Consider the following 27141-nt stretch of genomic DNA (forward strand, 5'->3'; position numbering starts at 1 on the left):
TAGTTAAATCTCAATCTGTGTGCTCTTCTTGAACATTGTCCCTTAGATGCCTCAGCATGGTACAGAAGAACTACACACTGGCAGTTTGACCCTTGGGGACATATATAATAGTAAAGTATCTGATGAATACTGAAGTTGAGCTGTACATAAACAGCAAACTATAGGATACGCCACACCTTCAAGTTTTCAGTTTGAAACAGAATTTCGTATTTGATAGTATTTATCAAGATGATATCCATCCGTTTTCTTCCATGAACCTGAGTGGTGTGGCTGGAGACTATCCCAGTTGTCATAGGGTACATCCTGAACAGGTCACCGATCTACTGCAGCGCTATCATAAAGCCAATCACACACCTTCACATCATGCCAGCTAAGAATCACCAATTAATGTAACATGCATGTTTTGGGAGGAAGCCAGAGTACCTAGAGTGAAGCCAAGTAGAGAACATGGAAACTGCACACAGAAAGGCCCAAGCTGGCAAGCAAATTTGAACCCAGGACTGCTGTGAGGTGATGGTGCTACCCACCACAACAACATGCTGCACCATGGGGAAACTGGCAACGTTTAATCATTTGTGTATCATCGTATCACGTCTCATTTTTGTTTCTATGGCTAAGTTTTTGATCGCAATTTGTATTCAGTTATGGATATCCACAAACATTTGCTTCTCAGTTGGAGTTTATATCTCTTATGTAAAGACATCATTTTGCCATAAATGTTTTCTTGTTAAGCCTTATTGAAAAAAAAATTCAATATTACCTCAAATGAATCTGTGGAATACGCAAAGTAATATAACAACTTCGTTTAACTAAGGAGCTTGTAAAGAAAAGGTATTTCAGTCCTACTGAGAGCTTTCCATTAAGAGGGTCATTGACCAACGATTGATCGTGTGCCTCAACACATGAGCCAAGGTGTGAAAAAGGGTGTGGGTCATTATCACCAGAGTTTTCAGGTGAAACTATTATGAGACCTTGCCTCAATATATCATGAGACCTACTGAGCTCAACTGACGTATGTGAATGGGTGTTGTTAAGGCCCTGGAAAGGGATCTCAAAACTGGATTGTAGGTGACATCTGTCATAGGCCATTTCCAACTGTTAAATATTTTCTTTGGTGAAAAGGTTTTTGTTTGTTTTTTTGAACTAAAACATTTCCATAAAAAGGCACCTCTTTATCCATGATTTATGCTTTGTGTTAAACTGCTGTATTCTAACCACTTTCAGATACTTCAGCTTCTAGACTAAAGCAAACAATAGAACTGAGCATAACAGCACAATGCAGATTAGTCAGCATGTCAAGTTTGTAGACTGTGTTTACACTGATCGCTTTTTCGGGTTTCGATGGAGGTCCCTAGGGGTTTCCTGTTTACATTAAATGTATCAACAAAAAGGAGGTATTTGTTGACACATTTATTATTCATGGTCATATACTCATTCTCCCAACACTGTTATAATAGCTACTGTAATGTTTGCAGAGTAACACCAGGTTATTATCAGTCAGTGAATTAATATCTTATGTCTGTGCAATTAACTTTTTCCCTTAGAAGCATTAATTCTGGTATTGAGTCCTTTAACATTATTTATAACCAAGTTGTCTGAAAAACATTACACGGTCATGGCTTTTTGCAAAAGCCTGCAGGGGATTTGTGGATGGTTCATACCTTAAAAGTCATACACTTTGGGGCAACTATTAAGTCGCTCCAGTGGCTATGTTGCTAGATTGAACAACTTTAAAGGATTATGGATTGAGAACACACCAAAGACAGTGGGATGCTTGTGAGCGCTCATACAGTCTGTTTCCAGTCATTCAACCTTCCCCAATTCGACCAGCCCCAAGCACAGCATGTCCACACGAGAGAGAAGATTCTTAAAATAGAGATGGGAGTATATGGAGTATGCATTTGAATTACCCTAAGAGAGTGACAGAGATGGAGAAAGAAAGGAGAGAACAGGGAAGGAGCTGTGTGGTAGTCTTACCCCTCTGGGGGTAAAAACTCTCTGATAACATCCAGGCCACAGAACAAGGACGACTTACTCTAAGGGCAATGCACATAGGTTTGCAGACTGGATGCACTGGCAAAGCTAGCTGGATTTGACTGCTGTATCAGATTACAACAGGGCCTTATTTACTTGCAAACTGAATATTGATAAATTCTAGATTTACATGAACATGTTATTGGCATATTGGCATTGCATTGTGGCTCAGTTAACCTAAAATCTTTATGTGGTAATTATAATTGGTTGTTATTATTGTTTTGGTCACTGCTGACCTCACAACACAATATCACTATCTTGGTAGTGAACTTAACTTGTCTATAGTCACCAAACATCAAACAATCCTTTGCCACAGAGATCACTGGCCAGGTAGGACTGATAGAAATGTATAACATAAAATGTATCATGCACTGTCACATTATGCTAACAGACCAGTTTCAGTAGTAGTAATAAGAGGATTAATGTCATTTTAGCCTCACAATAAAAACCACAAGTGGATGAAGCCCTGGGGAGCTAAAGTGCTGCTTAATCTCCCCAAAGACTCAATTCTGACCTCTAGAACATGAAAAACAATGCCGACACACATTAAATAATTCTATCACTCTCACACTGGGAATTGACGTGCTTTCCTACAGAAAACACAAATTTACAATGAATGGAAATGACTGACCCCTCTAGGATTAGCGAGGTAAAACATGTCTTTTTTTTTTTCAGCTGCAGCGCACTGAGAAACAAGGGCACAATAACATTCCCTATTTGCCCTTCCCAGTTCCATTAATTCCAGCATGTAGCTTTAAAAGAGTCTGACCCAGAATAATCACTGTGTTCAAGAGGAGGTCAGCAGAGATGTCCTGTGCAGCTGAAACCGCCTCAAGTTGGGAGGCTCAAAACAACTGGCTCTCTCTGTAAAACAAAGGCGCTACTGGAGAAGACACCACACATGATCAAAACAAACTTACAAATATTTTTAGTGTTGTATTTCAGAATTTCTCACAGTTTTACTGAAGAATCAAACATCATTAGTCCAATGATTAGGAGGATAATCCGACAACAATGAGGGGGGAGTCATCATGGAAAGCTTGCTAAGATAAGATGATAAAAAAAATCAAGCAAAGTTTTTTTAAACTTGAAACTGTGAAATTTTATCCACATGAATGCCAGGACCAAAGGTTTGGCAGCATCGCACTCTGGGGTATTTACTTTAATATTTATCAATATGATCAATGTTATACACTTCCCCTGTCAAGGTGAGATTTTTAAGGGAGATACAAGATAAGAAATTACAGCTGACAAGGACATATTCTGACGTTGGGGTATGAAACATGAATGTCTGGCTGCTCTCACGGCACTCGTCCAAGAATAAATAATATTTCAAAGTTGGGAGGCTTACAGAGTTAATCTTACAATCAAAGTTTGCTGATTCAAAGTCAACAGGCTCCGTTGACACAAACTGCAATTTTACCGTGCAGAGCACTGGATTGCTGGACCACCACTGTGTGATCAGAAAATAAGAAAAATAAGCTAATCACTTGAGGCAGCAGTTGACCTGCAAATGCAGCGTTCTCCGAGGTAAAATTACTGTGTTGACAAAGTCCAGTGACTTTAGAAGGCGATTACACAGATTGTGAAATGGTCATCTGACGGCAAGGCAGAAAAATGTTTTACAGCCTGTTTTAAATATAGCCTAAGCCTAATCTAATATTGATTTCTGTAAGTGGGTGGCTAAAATACACGCCTACATCAATACCTTGCTTTATCTCCATATCTGTTTGAGGGCATGCCAACAGTAGGTAATATTCTGACTATGGATAAGTACCTTATACAATCCCACTTCAAGAAAGCAAAGGAAGTTTGGAGTGGAAACAGTTTAGTCAGCTAAGGTTTTATTTTTTCTAAACCCTACAATCAAATTTATAAAATGTTTCCTGTTAGCTGTAAGTTTCCTGAAAATTCCAAATGCTCCAGAAAGACAATTTGACAGGGTTAAAACACATCCTGTGATAATTTTTTTTTTTTTTGGCTCATTTTAGACAGATTAATAAAAGTGCATGAAAGATTTAACATGTTGCTTTGACTTATAACCAGACATACAGTTGGCTTTTTATGTAGAACTTGAATCAAATCCTGCTCTCCCCCAGCAGAAGACCCAGAGCAGACAGGCTCACATCAGCAGCAGGTGGAAGATAAAAGGAAAGGTTGAATGATTACAAAGCCAGTTTCATGTAAAATTATGAACCTTTTTAAATTTTGTTTTGATCCATGTGTGTAATAAAGAGGCTCTCAAACCTTCATATTCCCCACTGATAAAATTAAGCTTCTAATGTTTGAGGCTTTTTTGAATCATTGGTGGAACTGCCGAAGCACTACTAGTGGTGAGTAAAAAATGAAGGCATAATATTGCCGTATTTTGCGTGGTGAGATTTTATTGATATAAGGACACCAAATATCGATATTTTATTCAATGCAATAAAATACAACAAACAAGAGGCCTCATCTCATGCATCACGATCCTGAGATAATGTTCGCTGAGAAAACTTGCATTAAGTCAACTCAACGGAAAATCCATCCGACAGTGGACACGCTTAGCTTGATGAAGTTGGACCGACTGCTATCAGCCTCAGAGAGCTTGTTGACAATTTACAAATAATTGTTGTCTAATTTATAAATCCACAGATTGGCAACACATGGACATCAGTATGAATGAGTCTTTGTCAATGAGCAAAACTTACAGGAATCAATTCAGCTGGCTGTCACATCGCTGTATTCTGGTTATATTCCTATAGAACAGGAAGGTTGTTGAGCACAAATGTGGTAGTTAAATGTGAATCTCTGTAGATTGCAACAGATATGTGACTTTTGATGGTTTATCACGGTTAACTGGTGTATTATTGGAAAAAGATTGCATGTAAGTTCCAATTATACCCCATTCAGTTGCAAACTGACTCCAACTTAAGGCAACATTTCTGACAGGTTTAAGTGATAGTGTTAGTAGCCTGTCAAACTGGAGTGAAATAACATCAGTTTATTAGTGGATAAAACAGACACTGACCAAGTTTAACTATGAGGACAAAATTTGCCGTTTAGAAAAGCTAATAAATCAAAATGAATGTTATTGCAATACTATATATAGAATATTGGAAAATGTTAAAATTGCTATAATGTGGTATCTTGCCAAGTATTGTGATAATTTTATACCATGGGGTGTGATTCTCACTTTTAGTTGCTACCAACTTGACTCTTCACACATTTACAATATATTTGTGCTACCATGATTGTCCATACCTGGATTTTAAAGTAAAATATCTTAACAGACCTGGTATCATAAATAATAACAAATGTTGTGTTTTGGCTATTTTTTGGTAAATAACCATGTCAACTAGTGATTATTGACAAGTGACTACAAATACAGTAGATCATGATTAAAAACAGTTGTTTCCATGTATGTGTATAAGCAAGTCAAAAACAGAAACAGAAATTTGTATTTTAAATAGATATTATAGATACTAGCTTGATAAAGCTTGGACTAAAAGATGTTTAATACGAGGTCTTGGACGTTATGCAAGTTGACACCCATCTGCGCACAGACTGCACAAGTGTCTGTCGTTGCAGCTGTGTAGTGGTCATTGTTTGTAGCTACTTCTGATGAACATATCAACCCAGCATGTCCTAGGCATGTTCAATAGCAGACATAAATAAAAGCTGGCCAAGGAAGTGTCTAGATATGCTTGGGATCCAGAAAGCCCTGCTGTGTACTCTGGCAGTGTGGCAACAAGCAGTCTTCTGTTGAAATAGCTGAAAGGTGGACTGCTGCTGCAAGAATGCCACAAGTTCAGGTTAGAACACCTGATCTCAGTACCTCTGTCCAGTCAGATTTCCACCAAGTTCAGTAAGATCAGAGATGGTGCTTTTATAGCTAGTTTGAGGCATGCCAACAGCCAAGCCTTGGTCAATCTCAGTCAGTCATGGTATGACGGCACTGATGATGATAATATTGTGCATATATTAGTATCAGTACTAGTTTATATTCAGAGACTGCTGGTTAGAAAATGTGGCGGTGTAGAAATGAGTTCATCTGTGTTTGGTAAACAAATCAACAATTTTATAGGGCTGCTCAATTAATCGAATTTTAATCACAATTACGATCTGGGCTTTCAACGATCATTAAAAATGACTGAGCCAATTATTAGCCCCTCCCTCGTGCTTTACTCTCGCGCTGCTTCGTGTGGCAAATCGAGCGCACCTCTCTGCATTTCGAACACGCGTCACAACAATTAAGAGCAACGGTCCCCACCCTTTTTTGCGCCACGGACCGGTTTATGCCCGACAATATTTTCATGGACCGGCCTTTAAAGTGTCGCGGATAAATACAACAAAATAAAACTAGTACCGGTACAGAAAAAAAGAAAATTTATTCATAGCACACGTGAAAAGACCCAGGAAAACAGAGTAAACGATAAAAACGATAACAAAATAACACTGAAAACCGATTTAAAAACCCTGAAAACCATACAATTCACCCCTGAGCCTCAACTCTCGCGGCCCGGTACCAAACAACTTACGTACCGGTCCGAGGCCCGGGGGTTGGGGACCGCTGATTAAGAGGACCCGAGGGATGCTCGGAAAGCTAAGCAGAAGTTATTTGGAGAGGAGAGTGACTGCCGTTGGTTGAAAAGAGAGGTAAAAAAAAACTTCAGTGGTGCGGAAACATTATGGGTTCGCGGAGTCAGACGTGGATCAAGTAGACATAGTGTGTAAACTTTGCTACGCCACAGAGCAACACTGCAAAGTTCACTAAACATAGATGTTTACATTTTTCATTTATTTTTTATATTGCAAACATTTGCAATGTTATCAGTATTGCACACTATTTTATATTATTTTTTGACAATCTTTAAAGTCATTATTCAATACATTGTTATTGTTAAATAAATATCGTCAAATAATCGAGATCTCAATTTCAGTGAAAATAATCGTGATTATCATTTTTGCCATAATCGAGCAGCCCTACAATTTTACAATGGACAAAACTACTCACAGAATATGTTTGGGTTTAAAATGATGATTAAAATGATGTACAGAGAAATCAACTGCAAACAAAGATTAAAAATGTATTTCATGCATCAAAACTTGCTTCTATTTTTCAAAACTTGCTTCTATTTTTTACATACTTTACTGTATGTATGCAACTCTTTCTGTGATAAACTGTGTTGTAGTGGTATCACGCTATCAATGATACAATAATATTTCCTAGCACACAGAACAAGGCCAAATTTGTCTGACAGCAAAGGCCATGTGTCAGCCTCCATTGATGTTTAGTAAAGAAGTCACTTCAACCAAACACAGCACTTTGCAAAACATTCAATTCAATTCAGTTCAACATAATTTTGTTTATACAAAATCACAATAACAGTCAATTAAGACACTTTATATTGTAAGGTGGAGACACTACAATGCAGGAACACCGAAGTGGAAAAAACAAACTTGGCTCACCATTACAAACAAACCATCAAGTACACGTGTGACCCGAGCTTTAACAAATGACTCGATTGGACGACGCCGGAACATCTGCCAGTTGTGTGAAAGGTAAAGGAAAATTACTGATGCGGTTACATGGTGGTAAAACAGGACTTTAAGCAGCTGGTTAAAAAGCTCAACATCCCAGACTCCCGAAGAGTTAAAAGGTAAAGTTTCTTTAGCTATTGTTAAACTAAAGTGATAAGCAGTTGTGTTTTACTTTTACATAACATTTCCTTGGCTACTTTTGTGGCTTTCCTGTGTTGCTATATATACTCCTATGTCACTAGTAATGCAATATAAATCTGCTCCTGCTGACAACTGAGGGCACAAGATTCTCACTTTGAATCAGTTAGGGTGTCATAAACGAGCTCATTTGAAAAGAATGGTGGAAAATACACTTCAGTATTTTTTTTCTGTATCATCATAAATATCGTTATCACAATATTGTAATATCATTTTGAGAAAATATTGCCCAACCTCTACTGTGTACTGTGAGCAAATAGACTCAAGATCTAGAATATATAAAAGCAGACGTTTTATGTGCATGAATAAATCTGATGCAGACTAAATGTATTCAGACAGGTTTAATTTCAAACTGCTGCTTCATCATCTGTGTGCGTGTGGGGTGGGAAGCAGATGATAGGGCTGCAGACCTTTGGGACATTTAGGTTATAGAACAAAAGTGAGGCTGTTTTTTTGCACAGTGCTCACACGGTGCACAACTCTCAGGGGGATTGAGGGAATATGTGGGAGCTTCACCGCAACAAGGTCCAGAAACACACTTACTCAAATACACTCTCTGACCACTCTGCTGCCCTTAATACACCTGTCTCTCAGGCTTTCTTTCTCCTCTCACACTGTTTTCTCCACACAATGGAGAAAACACACGATTCTGGGTGGAATCAAACTAGCTCTGCCTTTAAAAAAAAAAAAAAAAAAAGAATGAAATGTGCTGTTCTTTATTTATGGTAGAAATAACACCACCTTTGTTCCCCCCAGCTATTTGCTTTCATCCTCCTATCCATTTACATGAAGAGCTGACCTATCGTACAGACTACTCAGTTAATGTGCTTTTGCTACTGATCACACAAAGACTGCTTTCTGGCAATAAGCCTGGTCACTGCTTTTAAATCTGCATCTGTTATTTTAATAAGCACATACTGGTGTGTTGTTCAGCCCACCATGTTAGTCCAGACTCAGTTTCCTTTATAACTGTTTGATGGACTAAGATAAAGGTTTGGATGAATTTGACTTACATCTCATTTAACCATTACTGTAGCTTGCTTATCTGTCAGTTAAATCTACCACATTCTATAAGCAAAATAAGCAGTCTCTATCAATTCAAAAGCTGCCAGCAAATTTGAGCAGAAATTTTGTAACATAAAGCAAATGCAAAGGTTCCAATAACAGTAATATTCTTCTACACTGGTTTGCATGAAATCTACTATTATGAGGGCATCATTAGTAAAAATGTGAAGCCATTAACAGCTAAAATATTTATGTCATATCACTGCAACTAGCGGTTACTCGTAGCCACAGTATTCTATGAGCCTACCCTGATCTCACCTCAGTACACTGATCACTTAAACCTGACAGGCAGATCAGAGCTAGAGTCGGGTGTAATCTACTGCCCTTTTCAGACATGGGTTACTTTAATACAGCCGATACTATAATATTGCAGGCTTCATCAGTCTGTGAAAGTCTGTGAAAGTGGGCTTTCTTTTATGTTAATGTTGCTCATGACAGATAAGATGGAGAGAGCTATAGTACATGCACGATTGGTCAGTACATGTGTGCTGCATTAAATGATTGTTTTTTTTACTAAAAAAAATGGCAGAAGAATATGTTTCCCAGACAGATAGTTTATAATCTTAATAGTATTCAATGCTATTCCAAAACAACTTTATCAAACTGAGAAACTATGAGAAGATGCAGCACACGTTACATGCCCTGTGCATGCCTGCTCTTTAGTGCAAGTGCAAGTATTCAAACTTATTGTGTTTAAAGTAATGCATGCAGCATCATTACTACAATAGGTGGGACCTGTTTTATCCAATAAGAAAAGGTTATCAAATCCCTTCAGAATTTTTTGTTATGTCATTTTCATTGCAAAATTACTGTCAAGCACACCAAGACTGTCATTTAAACCTGCCATAGATGTTGCCCTAAGACAGAGTCAGACTGCAATCAGTCTGCAACTGAATGCCAATTAAAGGTTGGCAATTACATTCAATCCATTTTTTATTATCCAGCAATTAACTGTAATAAATCATCAAAATTGCATATCTCTTTCTTTATAGACAGAAATTCACATTTAATTATTACACCTGTGCTCAGCAGAACAGGATGGTTATCCTGTTCTATATGAATATAACCAGTAAACAACCAACTGACAACCAATTGAGTCGAGTTTCATTGAGTTGTGTTCCCTGACAAAAACTCATTCAGACTGATGGCAACATGTTGGCATCAGAGAGATGAGACCTTGTGTTCATAGTATTTTTAATTTATTTAAGAAATTATTAATATTTAGTGTACAATACTGCAAAATATGCCAATACTATACTGTGTCATCTTTATAGTTACTACATCCGATTTAGTAATACTGCCACCACCGCTTTTATGGACACATGACCAGAGTGCAAGGATGAAGTCAACAAGTTCAGGCGCAGTGTCATCGCTGCAAAGAAGTGCATATCTGAAAGAGCCTAATGTGTCTCCAGGGAGATAATGCCTAAATTGACTGGGATCATCTCTTGAAAAAGAAACAAAAATCTGCAGAACAGTGTGTAATCATGCGTACAGCCTGAAAGAAACACCCAGTTGTCATTTAAGAAAATATACGACCATTTAAAAGGCTGAACTTCTCAGAGAAATGAATGTTATTCATGTGAAAAATATGGCAGGCCTGCTTTTCCAGTTCAATAAACACAATAGACTGCTAATGATAATGCAAATTGAAAATGTCAGAAGGTATACAAAATGCTGAAAGGAGTTCTCTGCAGCTTTGATGAATGGTGCTGCATACAGGATATTTGTGAATTATGAGGCTACACAGTTCGTTCCATTATTCCATTTAAAACTCATTTTAACTGGCACCTGGCCCACAGACCCAGACACAATGGAAACATTTTATGGCACTGAACTTTGAGACACTGTTGAAATAGTGCTTTAGATTTTTATCAAATACAAAAGTTAATTATTTTCTAATAGAAAGCAAAGCCTCATTTACTAAAACTGTCAGCAGGATTTAATATGTGCTAATAGGCAACGTGTCTTAGAGAAAGAATGACAGTCAGCATTATCCATTATCAAACACTAACATTCTCACAAAGTAAGGCATGCAAAGCATTAGTATGTCTCTAGAGACATCAGCACCTTTCTTATCCACCATAATTCTCACAGACAGTATTACATTGTGGCAACAGCTCAAAATGGACTATTAGCAAAATGCTCTATTGTTATTTTAATCCATTTCTGCTCACTTTTCATTTTTCCCTTTGCTTGGCACTTTTTTTCCCTCCACTATCTCCCAATGTACAGAGAACTTTTCAGGGAAAAGACTCCAATGGCCTTTTTATTTCTGAGGGAATATTAGTGGGACGGGAGTTTTTGCATCTTTATACATTTAACTACAAGCGATCCTCATGATGAACATCATGTTTTCCGTTTTTATTTTTCATCCCCCAATGTTACACACATTTAACAGTATTTATGTTTAAGTACCATTTCACTCTTAATAACTGTGGTTTATTTGCTGTCAGAGATTTTCTTATTCTTATTTGTTTCATGCCTGTAGGTTTGTTTTATTAGATTTTTGCATTTACAGGAAGAGTCATAAATTTTGAACAAAACCTGTTTTTGTAGTTATCGCCCCACACCACACACAAATAATCAAATATAACTGAAGTTCATACTTTCAGCTTTATTTCAGAAAGTTTAACATTAACTGGCCAGGAAGTTTCATGGCCAGGTCTAGCCTGTGTTCTCTTGTTATTTCATGACAAAACAATCAGAATATGTGAAGTCGATTCACAGTGTTGGATGTGTATTTTATAGCTTTTCGCTGTCGTTTTAAATATACACAAGATGTTAGTCCAAGGGACAGAAGACGTCATGACATTGAAAAACAGAGCACACCTGTCACAGGGACAGCAAAACTTTTAGGAGTGGCAACATTAACAGTCTGATTCATTTGTAAAATATTACAGTGTTTATTTACAACAAGGTGCAAACCTCTGGAACAGGAAGGCCAGGTCAGAAAACAAGAGCCTGTGCAACTTCTAAAAACAAAGAAAAATGGAAGAAACCAAGAAAACTGTTTGCCATAATGATGGGAAGAGAAAACTTTGGAAAAGGAAAGAAACAATTCATGATCCTAAACATACCACGTTATCTGTGAAACATGATGGAGGCAATGTGACAGGATGTGGCTGTACGGCTGCCAGGGGTGCCGGGGCGCCACTGTTTATTGATGATGTGACTGTTGACAGAAGTAGCAGGAAGAAATGTGAAGTATATATTCTGTTCAGATTTTCGAATGCTTCAAAATTGATTAGATGGTACATAACAGTGCAAATGAAGTTTGTCGAGATAAAGAAAATTAGGACTCTTCAATGGCCAAGTCAGTCAAAGAATCCAAGTAATAAATACAGTCGTTATATGTAAAAATCAGATTAGTTTTTCCAATTAATTTATAGCCTCTTTTTAACTTCAATCACATCTTGATTGTTTGATAGAAAATCCCTTGGTACAGAATTACAGAAATGGTCTAATTTACAAACAAATTATGGCTCTAAATGTATAAAATTAGTATTTCTAATGTATTATAGTTAAAATATTCCACATATAAATGTTACAAATTAATATGTGGAATAAAAATCAACACCCACAATAACAGTTGTATTATTTAGTCATTTATTTTGAAGACATAAGTGCAGAAACGTGGAAGAAGAGCATCACGTTTTTCATATAAATGTGATTAGATGTGACTGGAGAGGGTGGGTACAATTTTATGTTGCACTTGATTTTTACAGCACTAGCTACCTGCTGTAGCGCTAATCACTAATTGTGTGGTGGAACAGACAGAACAGCAAGACTGCGTATGTGCACACAGGAGGAGAGAAGGCAGAGACAGGGAGACACTGGGAAGTGGAATATGGAAGTAAAATGTATCTATAACAGAAGGGGAGAATTGATTTACAGTTGGATTCATATGATAGCTTAGCCTACCTTAATTAGTTGACCTGTGTATTTATGTACTGCACTTTTTCTAACCCTCCCGTTCAGCTTTACACCACATACTTAAACTGACAATCAGACCATGGTTGTTGGTCGTTGTTTGCATTTCAATTGCAGAAGCATTTGCATTTCATCCAGAAGACCTGAGGGGGTTCATCCTCTGTCCACTTAAAGGAAGAGCCGTGATACCCTGAGTCTGTATTTGCAGCCTGTTGAATATGCAATCACGCCTTTGTTGGAAAGTGAAAAGGGCTGTGTGCTCAAGCTCTCAGCTCTCAGACTAAGTGATGGGGCAAATATAATCCAGCATGTATACACACACTCGCACTCACACACACTAACATACCTACATGGAAATGGCTCTGTATTGGCAAGCACAATTGCCAAGATACACAGGAACCAAATCGCTTATTCCCACTACGTTGTGTTTCTAATTTGTTGACTGTGGTGGCTAAATCCTCCTCAATGCCACTCTAACCAAGTAACATGCCTCTAGTATCAAATGAATGTGATTAGCTTTGAGACTTGCCAGATGTTTACAATCCCCGCTGACATATCCCACTGATCAGCAATAAAAGAAAAAAGGCATATCACTCAAGTTGTCTGCTTTGATGCAGGTTATACAAACAATTTCCCTTCCACAGTGGCCCGGCTTTCATCTTGACTCTGAGGAAACTAAATGTTTTGTCCTTTTTCCAAATTACCAGAAATACAGAGCGACCCTCCTTAGTTACTGATAGTGAACATACAGTACCTTTCCATGTTATTTGTAATACATGAGAGCTTTGTTCCAGAATATCTTGAACATCAAATTGAAAGGTCAGAAACATTGGTAGGAAGATACTGATCATCTGTGTAGAAACATGAACTTCTGTTATGACCTTTTACTTTGGATGATGCCCGAATGCCTCAGTGCATCCCTTATTTCCCCACTCTACTTCTAAAATAAATCCTAGCTCTTCTCATCATAAATCAAAATGTACTGTTTATGATTATCTCTAGATGCTTGCTGTGTTTATATTTATTTATTTAGCTATTTTATTTTTAGGGATCTCAGCGGCATGTGCTTGCATTGCTCGTAAAAATGCAGGCTCCAAGGTGTAGGAGTTAAGCTGTCCTCAGTAGATATCCAGTATTAGGGAGATAAATACCACAGTTGGCTTTCCAAAGAGTTCCAGAGATTTATGGATTGCCTCGGTGCAGCAGGCCTCTGGGAGGCAAATATTGTATGAAATCCTCCAAATGTTTTGGTAGTGTGCAACGCGCACACACACACGCACACACACACACACACAAACAGATATGCACACAAATAAGACTCCATCCATGCCTGAAAGGCTGAGCTGCAGCAGCTGCTACTATGGCCGTAGTGTAAGAAACATTGCTGCATTGCTGAGGTCAGAACATAATTCATCGAGGAAAACAAACAAAAGAGAAAATGGGTGGGGCAGAGTGTGTATATGTGTGTATATGGGGGGTCTAAGGCGCAACAGCCAAGAGTGTTGCATCATCCCATTAATTACTCCCACTGCAGTAGAGTGTACATGACCCACATGCTCAGAAAGATAAGCAGGGCTGTAAAGAAACATGGTGGAAAAAGGAAATAACAGGACAATGCTTCGGTCATATCAGCCCTTTACTGTCTTTAAGTCTTGTTTGTCTCTTGTGACAAACTTGACAGCAAATACCACTAAGCAGCTAAACACAAAATAAAGCAGGTGGCAGTTTGGGGTTTTGGTGGAGGAGGAGGAGTAGAAAATGGCCCTCTGAGAGGCACCCCAGTGCCTGGAGAAGGCCAGTTAGTGGGAAGGGCCATGATGGATAAGTCTGATCCTTTGTAGAGGCAGTATTGATCCAGCAAAAGCTCACTACATGAATCAAGTATGAGTTCTGTGCTGTTAGTTCCTTTACTTTGTGGATGGTTGTGCTCCAGTGCGATAGAAACACGCACACTTTTTTCATGTAGCACAAAGCGGACAAGCCGGTGATTAAACACAATCAGGCTGAAGGTTACTGCCAATAAAGTTAGAACACGGACTATAAATTCATGAGATCTGAATATGGAGGTTTTATTCTGAGGTTTACTGTCATTTGGCGGTCTACAGCCGGTTCCACAAAGCAAAACACTTATTCTGATTGCTATTGATTTTTTTTTGATTTTTTTGATCACCAGCGCATAAATTCAAGTATTTTAAGTGTCCGGTTTTCAAAAAAAAAAAGAAAGAAAAAACTTAATGAGCTAAACTCCAGGCTTCTCATTTCAAGCTTCCGATATGCACTCATGTGTTGCAGTAAGAAATTAAAGCACAGTAGCAGTTACGGTCCCATTCTGCCTTTGACTCCTCTCTGCTAATTGCTATGCCAGTCAGTGACAGGTCGTTCATGTTTCACCCACGTCTTCAACAACAGCTAGCCTCTCTCTTGTTCTCTTTCTTTCTCAGAGGTATTTCCAGAAGGGTTAGATGGACAGCGTCCATGCCTTTTTTGTCTTTTATGTCATTAGAAAGGGACAACCTGTACCGGTCCTTCTGGATCTAACAGATTCCTGCTGAGCACAGGGTGCTAATGACACACATGCAGACACACTCTCACATACACACAGACACACACGCCTCCAGAGGATAGGATCTCCAAGAAGCAACACAGCCTATTTCACTGCAAATTAGGTTAATCACGCTCCAGAGAGGCCCAGTTAATAACCCTCATAGAGGCTATTAAGATGGCACCTAAATCATAGGAATATCTGAATATCTGATGGCCCCTAACACAGTAATGCCATGTTTAGCCCTGGAGTTCTTAGTAGGGCTCGCTAAGAGAACCACGGCTTGTCATATAACCAGCTGCAGACTGATGATGCTGTGCAACTTTTTCTCATTGGGGAAGAAAAAAACACCTCACTGCAAACTGTAATACATGAGGAACCCTTCTCATTAAGCCAGTGATATTAATCAGAATTAGACTATTATAACAGTTTTCTTTTTCACACAGGAGTAACTCGCAAAATACCAAAGAAATTATCACCAGGTGTAGCAATATTAGGCAGCTCACAGCTCATTAAAACCACTCTCTTTTCTTTTTTAGTGCATATCTGAATCACTACGGTCAAATTCACTCGATGTATCACTCTTGATCACTCAATGTATCCCTATTGAGCAGAAAAGGCTAAACATACAAAGACACAGCCATCTATGCTTTACAATCCTCTGCCAGGCAAGTGAAACAAGACAAATAAAGCCTTCGTAAAAGGCAACTGGTGTCTCAGTCAGCAACGCTTTTTACTGCCGCAGTGTGCCGAGGCTTGATAGCATCTCCGGTGCCTCAGCTGTACAAGAGCTCGCCATGGGGGACCTGAAACTGTGTGACATCCATGAAAGGCTCAGCCCAGAGATCCCGAGTGTGTGAGAGCCGAATCCCCGCTGGTTAACCCTCGAGTCAGATGCTCTCTGGTTCAAGCTCGTTATAACGCTGCAAATTACCAGCATTTAGCTTTGACTGGAAGATTTCACACATCACAGACAGTGAAGCATGTCGCAGGTCATGAGCGTTCATTGTTATCCATTTACGAGAAAAACTGAATGCACACCAACAAACAGCTGGTTTACAATTTGGGATGGCTACTTTAATAAGAACCCAATTACAATTCGTTCCCATGTTATCATCACATCTTTACAGTCTTTTTAGTAAGTCTATAAATAATAGTGATAATCACTAAAGCCCAGCCTTAGCCCACAGGCTGTCTTAATGAGACGGTTTGCCCAGAACGATGAGTAACTACTGTAGTCATCTCTAGAAGCCTTGTTTTTTTAAAATTGTATCTGTAACTCTCCATCAGCCCTTTTTTTTCTCCTGGTCTACTGAAGCCAGTGCGGTTGCATTTACGCCCACATATTTACTTTCTGTAGGTGGTTTGTTCTTTGTCTCTTCCAACAGGTACAGTGGCTTTCTCTGTACACATTCAGTTCATCCATCCTTTTTTTTTTTTCAAACAAAGGAAAGCAAATATTTTCACCACCCATACTGCAGGGAAGGAAATCACTCCAGTAAAAGCCCCGCCACCAACTGCTGCCATCAATGTCTGATAATCAGCGACAGCATTGCAAAACTTTAGACTGTGGCGGGGTTTCTCGTGCACAGAGTAACCGTGGGCACCTCATGAAGATGCTTCGGCTACAGCTACTGAACTACCGAGAGCATTTTAATATTCTTTAACGAGTTTTGTTAATTGGGGTTTAACTTAAAGGAAAATGGACAGATCTCTGTCACATAAACAACTTTATTGCCTTTAATGCATGTGCACAGATTCCTGTGTGCACAATAACTTCTGCGCCCTGAAAAGGCCCAAGCCAGTAAAAATACCTGACTACAAAACAGGGTACATTACTGCTAATAACAAGCGACTTAAGTCCATAACAGCGGCTGCAGATCGTCCAATGTCCCATTTGGACATTCCAGTTTGTGTGAGCAAGTGACAAGGAAATTCCCGATGATGGAAATTGGTTTCTCTGTGCCCCTTGCCGATCCATCTAAAGGCATGGCATTTCATTTCATCATCTCGCACAACTGCACTGTCTAAGACGTGCATTGCCATTACCCTGCGAGGTCAGCCCTAAAGATGTACAGCGTGTGTCATGCATAACAAATGTACGGCTGCAACTGGGCAGGAATATGAGCTGCCGGTGGGAATGGGATCCAGCAGGTAGCAAGAAAACAGACTTGGTCTCATTTTGCAGTGTGTCATTACCTATAAACCCACTTTGGGGCAAATGAATGATCTCACTTAGGGCTTTTGTTTGGACTTCCTCACTCATCAGTTGGAGTCTGAAGCCTACTTTCTATATCTTCACTTTAGGGATGTAGTTCTATCATATCTATCATTTAAAAAAAACTATTTCTCAGGCAAAAAGACTTTAATGTAGCCTAAAAAGATAAGGGATGTGTTGTTCAGTGTGATCAAGCTGACCCCTGAGCACAGATATTTTGCATGCCAACCTCTCCTTGTGCTTGGATACGCACTCATCAGAACACCAAGTGCTTTAATATTTTGGGGGCAAAGCTTCTCAGTTTTATTTATTTCATCATTTTACCTTCACTTTATGCCAAAGAATTGCACGTGGAGCTCACCTGGACGCGTTTATTCTCACAAGTGGGGAGGAATTGACAGACCTAACCTTGAGACTGTGCACGCACGCGTGTGTCTACACACGTGTCGCTTTGAGCACGCGTCTGTTATCTGCGAATGTATGTGCGTCGCTTGCGCCGTACTGTTGGCGACCCCCAGCGTACAGGATGTGAAATTTTCCAATTATTTTCTTCCTTAAAATTTTTTTTAAAAATCACACAACATATCAATAGAAAGCCTGTACCCGGATATTCTTTATTACCAACACTAAAGCAGCTAATATGTGTATAACTCTAACACAGCGGCAGCCACAGCCTCGCGCTTTTCACAGTCCAATTGATCTATGTTATTCGTTCATCAATTCCAGCAGACTCTAATAACTTGCAGTGGCGTAGATTTAAAAGAAAAAATTGAGACACGCTGTTGAAGAGAAACTACAATGCACAATCACAGTCTACATTTCCCCCCTTAATCATTCAAGAATTTAAGTACAAAGTAATTACTGAACAAAATAATTTGTGCCTTACCTGCGCGCGACACTCCGTTTTATCCACATTTTTTTTCTCTCTCTCTCTCGACTGTCGAAAACCGACTCAGTCCTCCAGGTATCCTCCCATTTGGATGGGTTTTTCCACCAAAGTCGGCAATTGCTGATGAGAAGAAAGCACTCAAGTTACGGACCTTACTCCAGCTGTCAACGCAAACATCATTTAAGCCATATCCTTCTACGTTGCGCACATCAAATTCCTCCCAAAAAAAAGGACAGGGGGGGGGGAAAGGAGGAAAAAAAACACTGCCGAAAAAACAAACAAAAAAATTCCACTAAAAATACCAAAACAATTGTCGGGTCTCTTTGAAGTTGTCCGTCAGTTCTTCTGTTGGCGATGATTTGCTCTCCCTGCTCACCAGCCGAGAGGAGAGAGAGGGGGTAGGCGCGTGCAGGCGGACAGGTGAGCGGGAAACCGAAAGAGGTACCCTCAAACTTTGCCTTCACGCAAATCGTTCATTTTTCAGTCGCCCCAGCAGAAAAGGCAAAGATGCAAGATGCCGAGAGCCGAAATCGGGGCATGCAGTTGGCATCCTCATTGCTGAAATGACGCCGTCACTTCTCCTACATTGCTGAACGGCAGATGAACGTCCAAAAAAGAAAATTGGAGAGAAAAAAATGGGGGGCGGAAAATGAGAATGTTCAGTTCTCTGAAGCAGGGAGGATTCAAGTCACCAGAGGCAGGGGATCTTCATTATCTGTTGACATCTCTGTGGAGGGGGGTGGTTGAGAGGTTAGATAAAGTAAAATAAATGAAAGTAAAATGAAATAAGGTGCAACTGAAAAGAAAAAGGAAGAGGGGAAGCGGCGGAGGAAAATCCTGGAGGCTGAGGGTTGTTTCAGAGGAGTTGGAGAGAGTGGCTGTGAGGGCTTGTCATTACAGCGGAGAGGAGACCGGCACGTCTCCTCCTGCTGCTCCTCTTCTCTCAGACTGACGAACGATCTGCCTGCTGAGCCCCACGCTGCCGTGACGTCACTTTAAAGCCAAATATGTCATGTGCTGGAGTGTCTCACGTCATATGGGTGCACATTCATGACTGCAAGACTGGGTATGACAAATCCAGTAGAGTACAGAAGTGTGCAGAGCTGCACACTATGGTTGGAAGACCATATAACAGTGAGACCATTACGTATCTGCACTTTTGTAGCCAGCTAAGGGAATCGCTGTGCCAAATAACCTTGTAGCCTGTAAGATAGCATATCATAAAATAATTTATATTTTATATGATATGAGACACATAAAATAGAAACGACCCAGTTCATTTAGCCTGGGTGTTGCTATGTTCTGCCAGGCAGATCGACAACACTGCTCAATATCAGCTTGCTCACAAACTGCTTGTTATTCTTGTTATTTCTTTTTTTAAGCCATAGACTGTATATAAAAGATGGACATAACAAGGACATCAATAAGCATAAATGCCTCTGGCTGCAAAAGGAGGTTGTCAAAATCACCCTCTCTCCTCTAATCTTCCTCCTATACTACTGATCAGAATTTAATCAAACTTACACAATGATTATCTAATGAGTAGCCATCTGAATTGTCAAGGTCAAAATCATATTTATTGTTTTATGGGCAATTTTTACAAGACTTGCTACTCCCTTCAGAATAGATTTTACTCTGAAAAGAGATTTTATTGAAACTTATACACGATGATTGCCTAATGGGTCTTCACCCCAACTGTGTTCGTGTTCAACGTCGCATTTGTTGTTTTTTTATAGCAATAACCTGTGAATTGTGATGGAGCGGGATTGCTGATTTAATCACATATACTCTTCAGCATCTGGTTTCAAAAAGCTGAAATAGATGGCATCACAGTAACTAGATACATTTTTTATATGCAGTCTTGTTGTTCAGTTTAGATAAGAAGTTGTTTTTTTCTTATTTGCTTTATACATTTTTGAAGCAATATTTTTGGATTAAAAAATCTCTGGGAAATAAATAAAAATGATTAATAAATATGTAACCAATCAAGGACACAGTCTACTACAGCACATGTAAGGTATAATACAACAATACATTGACCTGTGGCTGAAGACATTTTATGCATGTCTAACACAGTGTGATAATAAATTAGCCAAGGTAATATTGGCCTATATGATACATACTGCAATTGTATTACAGGGTCTATTGCTGAACTGGCTCTAGACTCTGCGAATGCTCTAATGATCCAGTCCAACCACAAAGGAGTGCCCGGAAAATTAAAAAGAGTCCCTTTTTTTGTTCAAAAGTCCAATTCTGAAGCAACAGCCCAATATGAAACATTAACATTTTAACCAGAGGCACGGACAAGCCCATTTGTGAAGTAATCAAAAAATGGAAAATTGAAGTTTCAAACCTTTTACATTTGATTTATTTTGATGGTGTAAATTGACCAAAGAACTGGAACGAATAATGGAACAAATAATGGAATGAACGAATAATGGAACCACTTTCTTACTTTTGTAAGAAAGTGGTATTAAGCAAACTAGAACTTGCCTGACTGAAATACGTTTTTATACCATTATTCATAATTTGTATTCCACCTCCCATCCTTTTTCAGTTTGGTGTTGGCTCATACTTCCTATATTCCTTGGTACAGGTGTCATGATCCAGAATGTGTAGTTCCTGTTGATGCCACTAGGACATGGTTCTTCACCAGAGAACCAGTTTCTGTTTATGGAAAGCATGGCAACAGCAGGCAATGAGCAGGAATTATTTCACTGTATGCCAAAGAAGTAAGACTTTAAGGGTCCCCTACTCTGTAACACGTGAGTAGAGTTACAGTTAAGTCTGTAACACTTTAACTGTTTTAAAAGGCTCAAAAGAGACAGAAAAAAGACACATTTCTGTATTCTGTTAGATCAGTTTGTCATTAGAAATGTGGGGTCTCATCCATCATTCAATGTAATCAAATTGATTATCATGTGTTTTTCACCTGTGATTGATGTTGTCAGTGCTTTTCACACTCCCTGCCCCACAAGTCAAAAAGGTCCATAGTGTACAATACACAGTATAAACAGAGATAGCTACAATGAGATGTCAGATATCAGAAAGTGCTCTGAACATCAGGATCAATCACATCACCCGAGCTTTGGAATAGCTCCACAATCTGAGGTTAAATGTTCTTTCCTTGTAACATTTGCTAGCTGAGTGCTGAAGCTAAAGCGACAGGTATTCTCTAGTGAGGGGCTTATATCTACCATCGTTCCCATATGACACGAATGCAGCATTAAACTGTCAACCTGGGGGCTTTTTGCACACCTGTACTACAAGATATCAGCGGTAGGCAAAATCCAATTTCATTAGAATCATTGTGCTCATGTGACCGCACAGCGAGATAGGTGAAAATATTACCCATGACAAGACCAGCTCTTGCGTGAGAGAAAGAGGGGATGTGCCGGCCTTTCTTGTACACCTCGGGGTCAACGTGTCAAACTGGTGAACGCATCACACCTGTTTTTTAGCCTTTGCAGCCGCTCTAGAATTTCCTGGAAAAGAAGAAAAAAGCATGTATAGCTATTGTATTTACTGAATTTAAATTTGCTTTGCACTCCAATTCTCAGTGTCTAAACCCGAGGCCGACTTTGCCTCTGGCGTGCCTGTCTGGGGTTGCCTTGATCAGCATCTAGTTATGAAGAAAGTCACTCATCTCCCAATCAGAACTGCAGCTGTTTCAGAACAGTGACTGCTCTATACGCGAAGATGCGACTTTCCTCCCCCACTAATTGTTGCTATAAAGCACACTTCTGTCAAATACCCTCATTACTCCATTACTGTGTATACGTACGTACTGATCCAAGTGGGTATCTCTGTCTGAGGAAGCGGTCCGTGGCTCCGCAGCAGATGGAAGCTGTCATCACTCTTTTTCTCTCTGTCACTTCCTCCATCTCATCCCTTCTCATTCACACTCCATATCCCACACTCGCTGTTTCTGCATGCCGTCTTCCTCCCTTTCCCGTTTGTGTGCGCACTCGCACGTGCCTTTGCCTTTGTTACTTCATGCGAGCAGCATATGTGCAGTAAAGTGTTAACGGGCTTATTTTGCCTCCGAGATAAGAGTCACAGGTTGTCATATATAAGGCTGCGGGTGGCTTGGGCTCACATGGACCTAAACGCAGCATACTAAACATCTGTTGTGTAAGCCATTAACACCCCGCCAAGAGAGTGCGAATTAAAAGGAAGAGGGATTTGGGTATTGCTGTGTGTCTGCTAAGCTGGACTGAGTCACTCTGAACAGCAGTTGTGGGTACAGTTAAGTGTGCAAGGGTGAAATTGATGCTGCAGAAGTTTAAAGCTGTGGTGTTGCTGGGGGTACACGCAGAGAACATACAGTCTCTCCCTGAGGAAGAGGCCATTTATGTCTCTTGTGTCTTCTCTCTCCTGTGCACCCCCCCATACCTTTCTGCGGGTATTTCCGACTCATGTCTCTGATCTGTTACTGGCCTCAGCAACCTGGTGGTGAGTATTTGTTGTTTGTTGCTTCTCAGTGCTCTTCTTTGCGCTCTTCACTCTTCCCTCACCCCAACCGGTTGAGGCAGATGGCCGCCCTCCCCGAGTCTGATTCTGCCTGAGGTTTCTTCCTGTTAAAAGGGAGTTGTTGTTTTTTTTACTCCCTACTGCTGCCAAGTCCTTGCTCAAAGGGAATTGTTTGGTTTCTCTCTATAATATTGTGAAGGCTTGTCCTTACTGTGCAAAGCGCCTTGAGACGACTTGAGCCAGATCTGTTGTGATTTGGTGCTATACAAATAAAACTGAATTGAACTGCCCAAGGCTTTAATCTAAAGTGAAATCTTAAGAGGTTTATACAAACGGCCACAAGCACAGATGTTTAAGAGAATACGAAAAGAGCTTGTAAGCACACAGATGGATTTGGTTTTCCAGTGAACGATAATAATTATGTACAGTTTATTTATAATGTATTAGTTAACTCGCTCTGTCTTTAATAGAAGTTTCCTGTGACTGGAAGCAGAAGCGGAAAGCGCACAGAGGCTCACGAAGTGAAGTAGACCTATTGTGCTGTCTCCGTATTTTTATTCTTGGACTCCACTGGAATAATTTTACATGACTCATAGTTCAAACTAATCCTCATTTATCTTACGCCGGGTGCTCAGTTAATACCCCGTCTGAAACAAGTGTCTCAATTTAAAGCTACAGTCTCTGTAGGCTTTCTTCTGATTGGTTGCCCCTCACTTGTTTTTTCACAAACTGAATCTGGTGCTGCAGGGGACGGCGTCCTCTACTTTCCAAACTGTAAACTTACTAAAAGAAAAAAACAAATCCAAGTATGAAGCAGAGCTCACAAACATCAGTTTACAAAGATTAAAGCAAGACAACCGTCTTCGGTAAACGTTACACTTATTTCACTTATTTCACTTATTTCTCACAATGAGCTTTTCAAAAATGAGTTGTATGAAACTGTGTCTGTATACAGGATTTAAATATACTATTAAAGGATGCACATGCAGGGAAATGTGATGAAACTCCTTCTGCTATGAGGAAACATGAAATAGTGAGTAAAATGCTATTCGGCTCTGGCTAAAAGACTCTGTTCCACAAGTTAGTCAAATTAAAAGCTTAACTATTATGTAAGTGTGCACACTTTTCTTCCTTCCTTAAACAGGGAAATATTCATCATTCAGTCATCATTAGTCATTTTGGTTTGATTATCAGTACAAAGCAAACATTTCAGCGATATGTTAATTACAGCTCGTATCTCTGATGCTCCACCACTGCCCCTTAAATCAGGAAGTCAAATAACTTTAACTCTCCCTCACAAATCGAAACCCCTATCCAGAGTCCCAAAACCTGCTGAGTAATCTGTTTCAGAGCTTGACCACATGGAGCAAATCCCCTCTCATCAGCATGAGTTATTGTGAGTGACTGTCAGCCAGTAAACTTTACTAGTTTTTGTTGCTTACCGTCTTGACTTTTTTGTTTCCGTTCTCTTTTTTGAGCTACAGATGGGAAAGGTAGACAAGACATTTTTTTATTTAATTAGCTGCTCTTCAATGTTTGCATTTATTAGAGTTATTGTTGGAAGCACTAAGGAAAAAAGAAAGAGTTTCCAAGTTGCTTTAACATTAATAATAATAATAATAATAATAATACATTTTATTTGAGGGCGCCTTTCAGAAACCCAAGGTCACCTTACAAAAAACACATTACTGCATTATGTTATTTCAGTGTAAACATATAGAGATTTTTGGTCCTGTTTTTATATAACTTTGCTTGATCTGACCTGGTGTCACAGTCCCTGAAAATTCATCACAGCACTTGCTCTGAGTCATGCTGGAAAGATCCTCCTGACCCTTTCATGTAGTTACTACCACTGCAATACATCTTCAGTTGCATACACCAGCCACACTGGGTGTTCGAGCCTTTGATTACATGACATCCTCGGGCAAGGCAGGTCCGCCACGTGCTTATGTCGGTGACAGTGTCAAGTTCCTTAATTGCCTTCTGATGGGTCTGTCCTCTGATGTGGACTTCCTTCAGCAGTCTTCTAGTTAGCCTCTCCAGCTAACGTCCACTGGCCACACCTTCACCTTCCAGCCCCACACCTTTGCCACAGCTGCCAAGTGTGCATATAATAGTTCCCTTGATATTCCTCATGGAGGACCTCCTCCCATGGGGCTGTCGGCTCAACAGTGAGGACATGCTGCCTTGGGCCAAAGGATCAGATCCAGGCACAAGTTGATGATTGCGATTTTGATTGGGAATATGAATCTTCAGTGGTGCTCTAACGCTGAGGCCAAGCACCAAGCAACCTGTCCATCTGTCCATTTTCTTCCACTTATCAGGCTCAAGGTTGCAAGGGGGCTAGAGCCCATTCCAGCTGCCATAGGGTGAGAAGTGGGTTACATCCTGGACATCCGGTCAGTCACAGGGCTTAAACAGAGCGCCCGTAAACCAACTACTCACTATCGCATTCATGCCTACAACCAATTTAGAATAATCAGTGAACCTAACCCATTCATGTGGGACTCTGGAAGGAAGCCAGAGTACTTGGAGGGAACCCAAGAATGGGGAAAACATGCAAACGCCACACAGAAAGGCCCCAGACCTCTTGGGTGTGAGGCAACAGTGCTAGCAACTGAACCACCATGCTAATGTTAGTGTGGCTGTATAGCTGTATAATACAGAGGTTTGGTTTTTTTTTTTTTTTAAATCAAGAATAAAACCTTTTCACTTTTCACGTGGGACTATGTTCGTGGACAGAGGTTATATCACTGAGTTACACAGAAGACTGAGAAGATAACACATTTTTATCAAGCAAAATTATAAGGTATCTGTTCCAACATTCCTAATGTTAAAAGAAGAGACTAGTCACCTACTTTTGTTGGGCAACTTTTTATTTATGTATTTCTTTATTCATTGCATCTTCAAAGCCACATTTAACTAAGCATCAATCCCTTTCATCAATATCAAAGTGCTCATGTTTTAAATAGGGAATCACAGACAGATCCAATTACATTTCTAATCATTTACATTTGAAATGTTCATATTATATGTAACTCCTTTTAAAAATGTGATCTAATAATCTAACAGTTTGATATATAAATCAAGTTTTCACCTTTTTGTTGCAGCTGAAAATTATTCAAGAAAGAAAATCAAGTTAAAAACATCTGTATGAAACAACTATAAATGTATAATACCCCACAAATCCTGGCACAACACTCTAAATTATTCTTCCATTGTATGACAGAAAGTTATGAATCAAAGAGTGAAAAAAATTTCATCTCAGGTTCTCCTGTCAACGTCTTTGCTAGTGGGAATTTCAAACTGAAATCACAAGCACAGATAAAATATATTGCAAGTGCTGCAACATAGGCACTTTTTACTTTCCTCTTCATGCTACTAGTAGGCAAAGTAGTGCCAATCAGAATCAGCCGGCAGACATGTCTCCCAGAATAGCCCAAAAGACTGTGAGGAAAAGAGTTACTATCAGGGGAGTCTCTGGATTTCTTCAAGCAACTTTTTACATCACAAAGGTTGTACTGGCTTCTTTTAATCGCAAAATGCTGTGTAAGCTATGATATTGGTGTAGATATACTTTTCCTATGTTACAACTTTAATTATGTCCAGTGTTCTGAATAAAAGGTGCACTCGGGAGTGAAAATTGTTCTTTAAATGTTGCCAAAATACATCAAGACAAAGAGATGACCTTTGAAGGTTTACATTTAATGTTTTATTTTATTATCATTATTATTATTATTTTGTAGATGGCAGTACACTGAGTGGCTGAGTTGCCCACCTTCAGTTCTCAGGGATGGAGGACATGCAGAGCTGAACCCACATTAACGTGTTGTCTCCTTACTCTGATAAGCTGTACACACATCCACAAGCTACTCTTTAGCATGTCAACCATACATCTAACAATCACAGCATCTCGTGGGTCAAATATGTGCAGGCTCGACTGAGACTAAAGCTGATGTTACTATGGCAACATCATTTGGATGAACATTTTAGTGGCAGCTGGGATTAACAGTCTAACTTACCAGAGATCATATTTTTGTGCGAACAAATAAGAAACAATGCCAAATAAAAAGAACATTTTTTAAATGCTGCTTGTTATTCTTTAACATTAGTCTGTAAATCTATAAATAGACCGGTTGTTAAAGGGCAGCAATATAGTCCTGCTTCTCCTCAGCTCTTAGGCATTAACTCTGAGCCACATGCGGAGTGGCCAAGGAATCCGATTTGGCACTCTGCTATGATTGGATTGGTGGAAACTGTCCACTC

At 39.5% G+C, this 27141-nt stretch overlaps 1 protein-coding gene across 1 annotated transcript in view; it reads right to left on the reverse strand.

The window, feature by feature from the left end:
* Window positions 1-19332, reverse strand: part of ajap1 (adherens junctions associated protein 1) — a 46971-nt gene extending 27639 nt beyond the window's left edge. The window contains exons 1-2 of the mRNA XM_005730735.1: window positions 18705-19332; window positions 18400-18522 (exon numbers count right to left, since the gene is read on the reverse strand). Coding sequence (XP_005730792.1) covers window positions 18400-18428 — 29 coding nt within the window. The 5' untranslated portion in view covers window positions 18429-18522; window positions 18705-19332. The remainder of the gene's footprint in view (window positions 1-18399; window positions 18523-18704) is intronic.
* Between the last annotated feature and the right edge of the window lie 7809 nt (window positions 19333-27141).

The sequence above is a fragment of the Pundamilia nyererei genome, unplaced genomic scaffold (genome assembly GCF_000239375.1).
Source record: "Pundamilia nyererei isolate P.nyererei 1_Seehausen unplaced genomic scaffold, PunNye1.0 scaffold00039, whole genome shotgun sequence".
NCBI lineage: Eukaryota > Metazoa > Chordata > Actinopteri > Cichliformes > Cichlidae > Pundamilia > Pundamilia nyererei.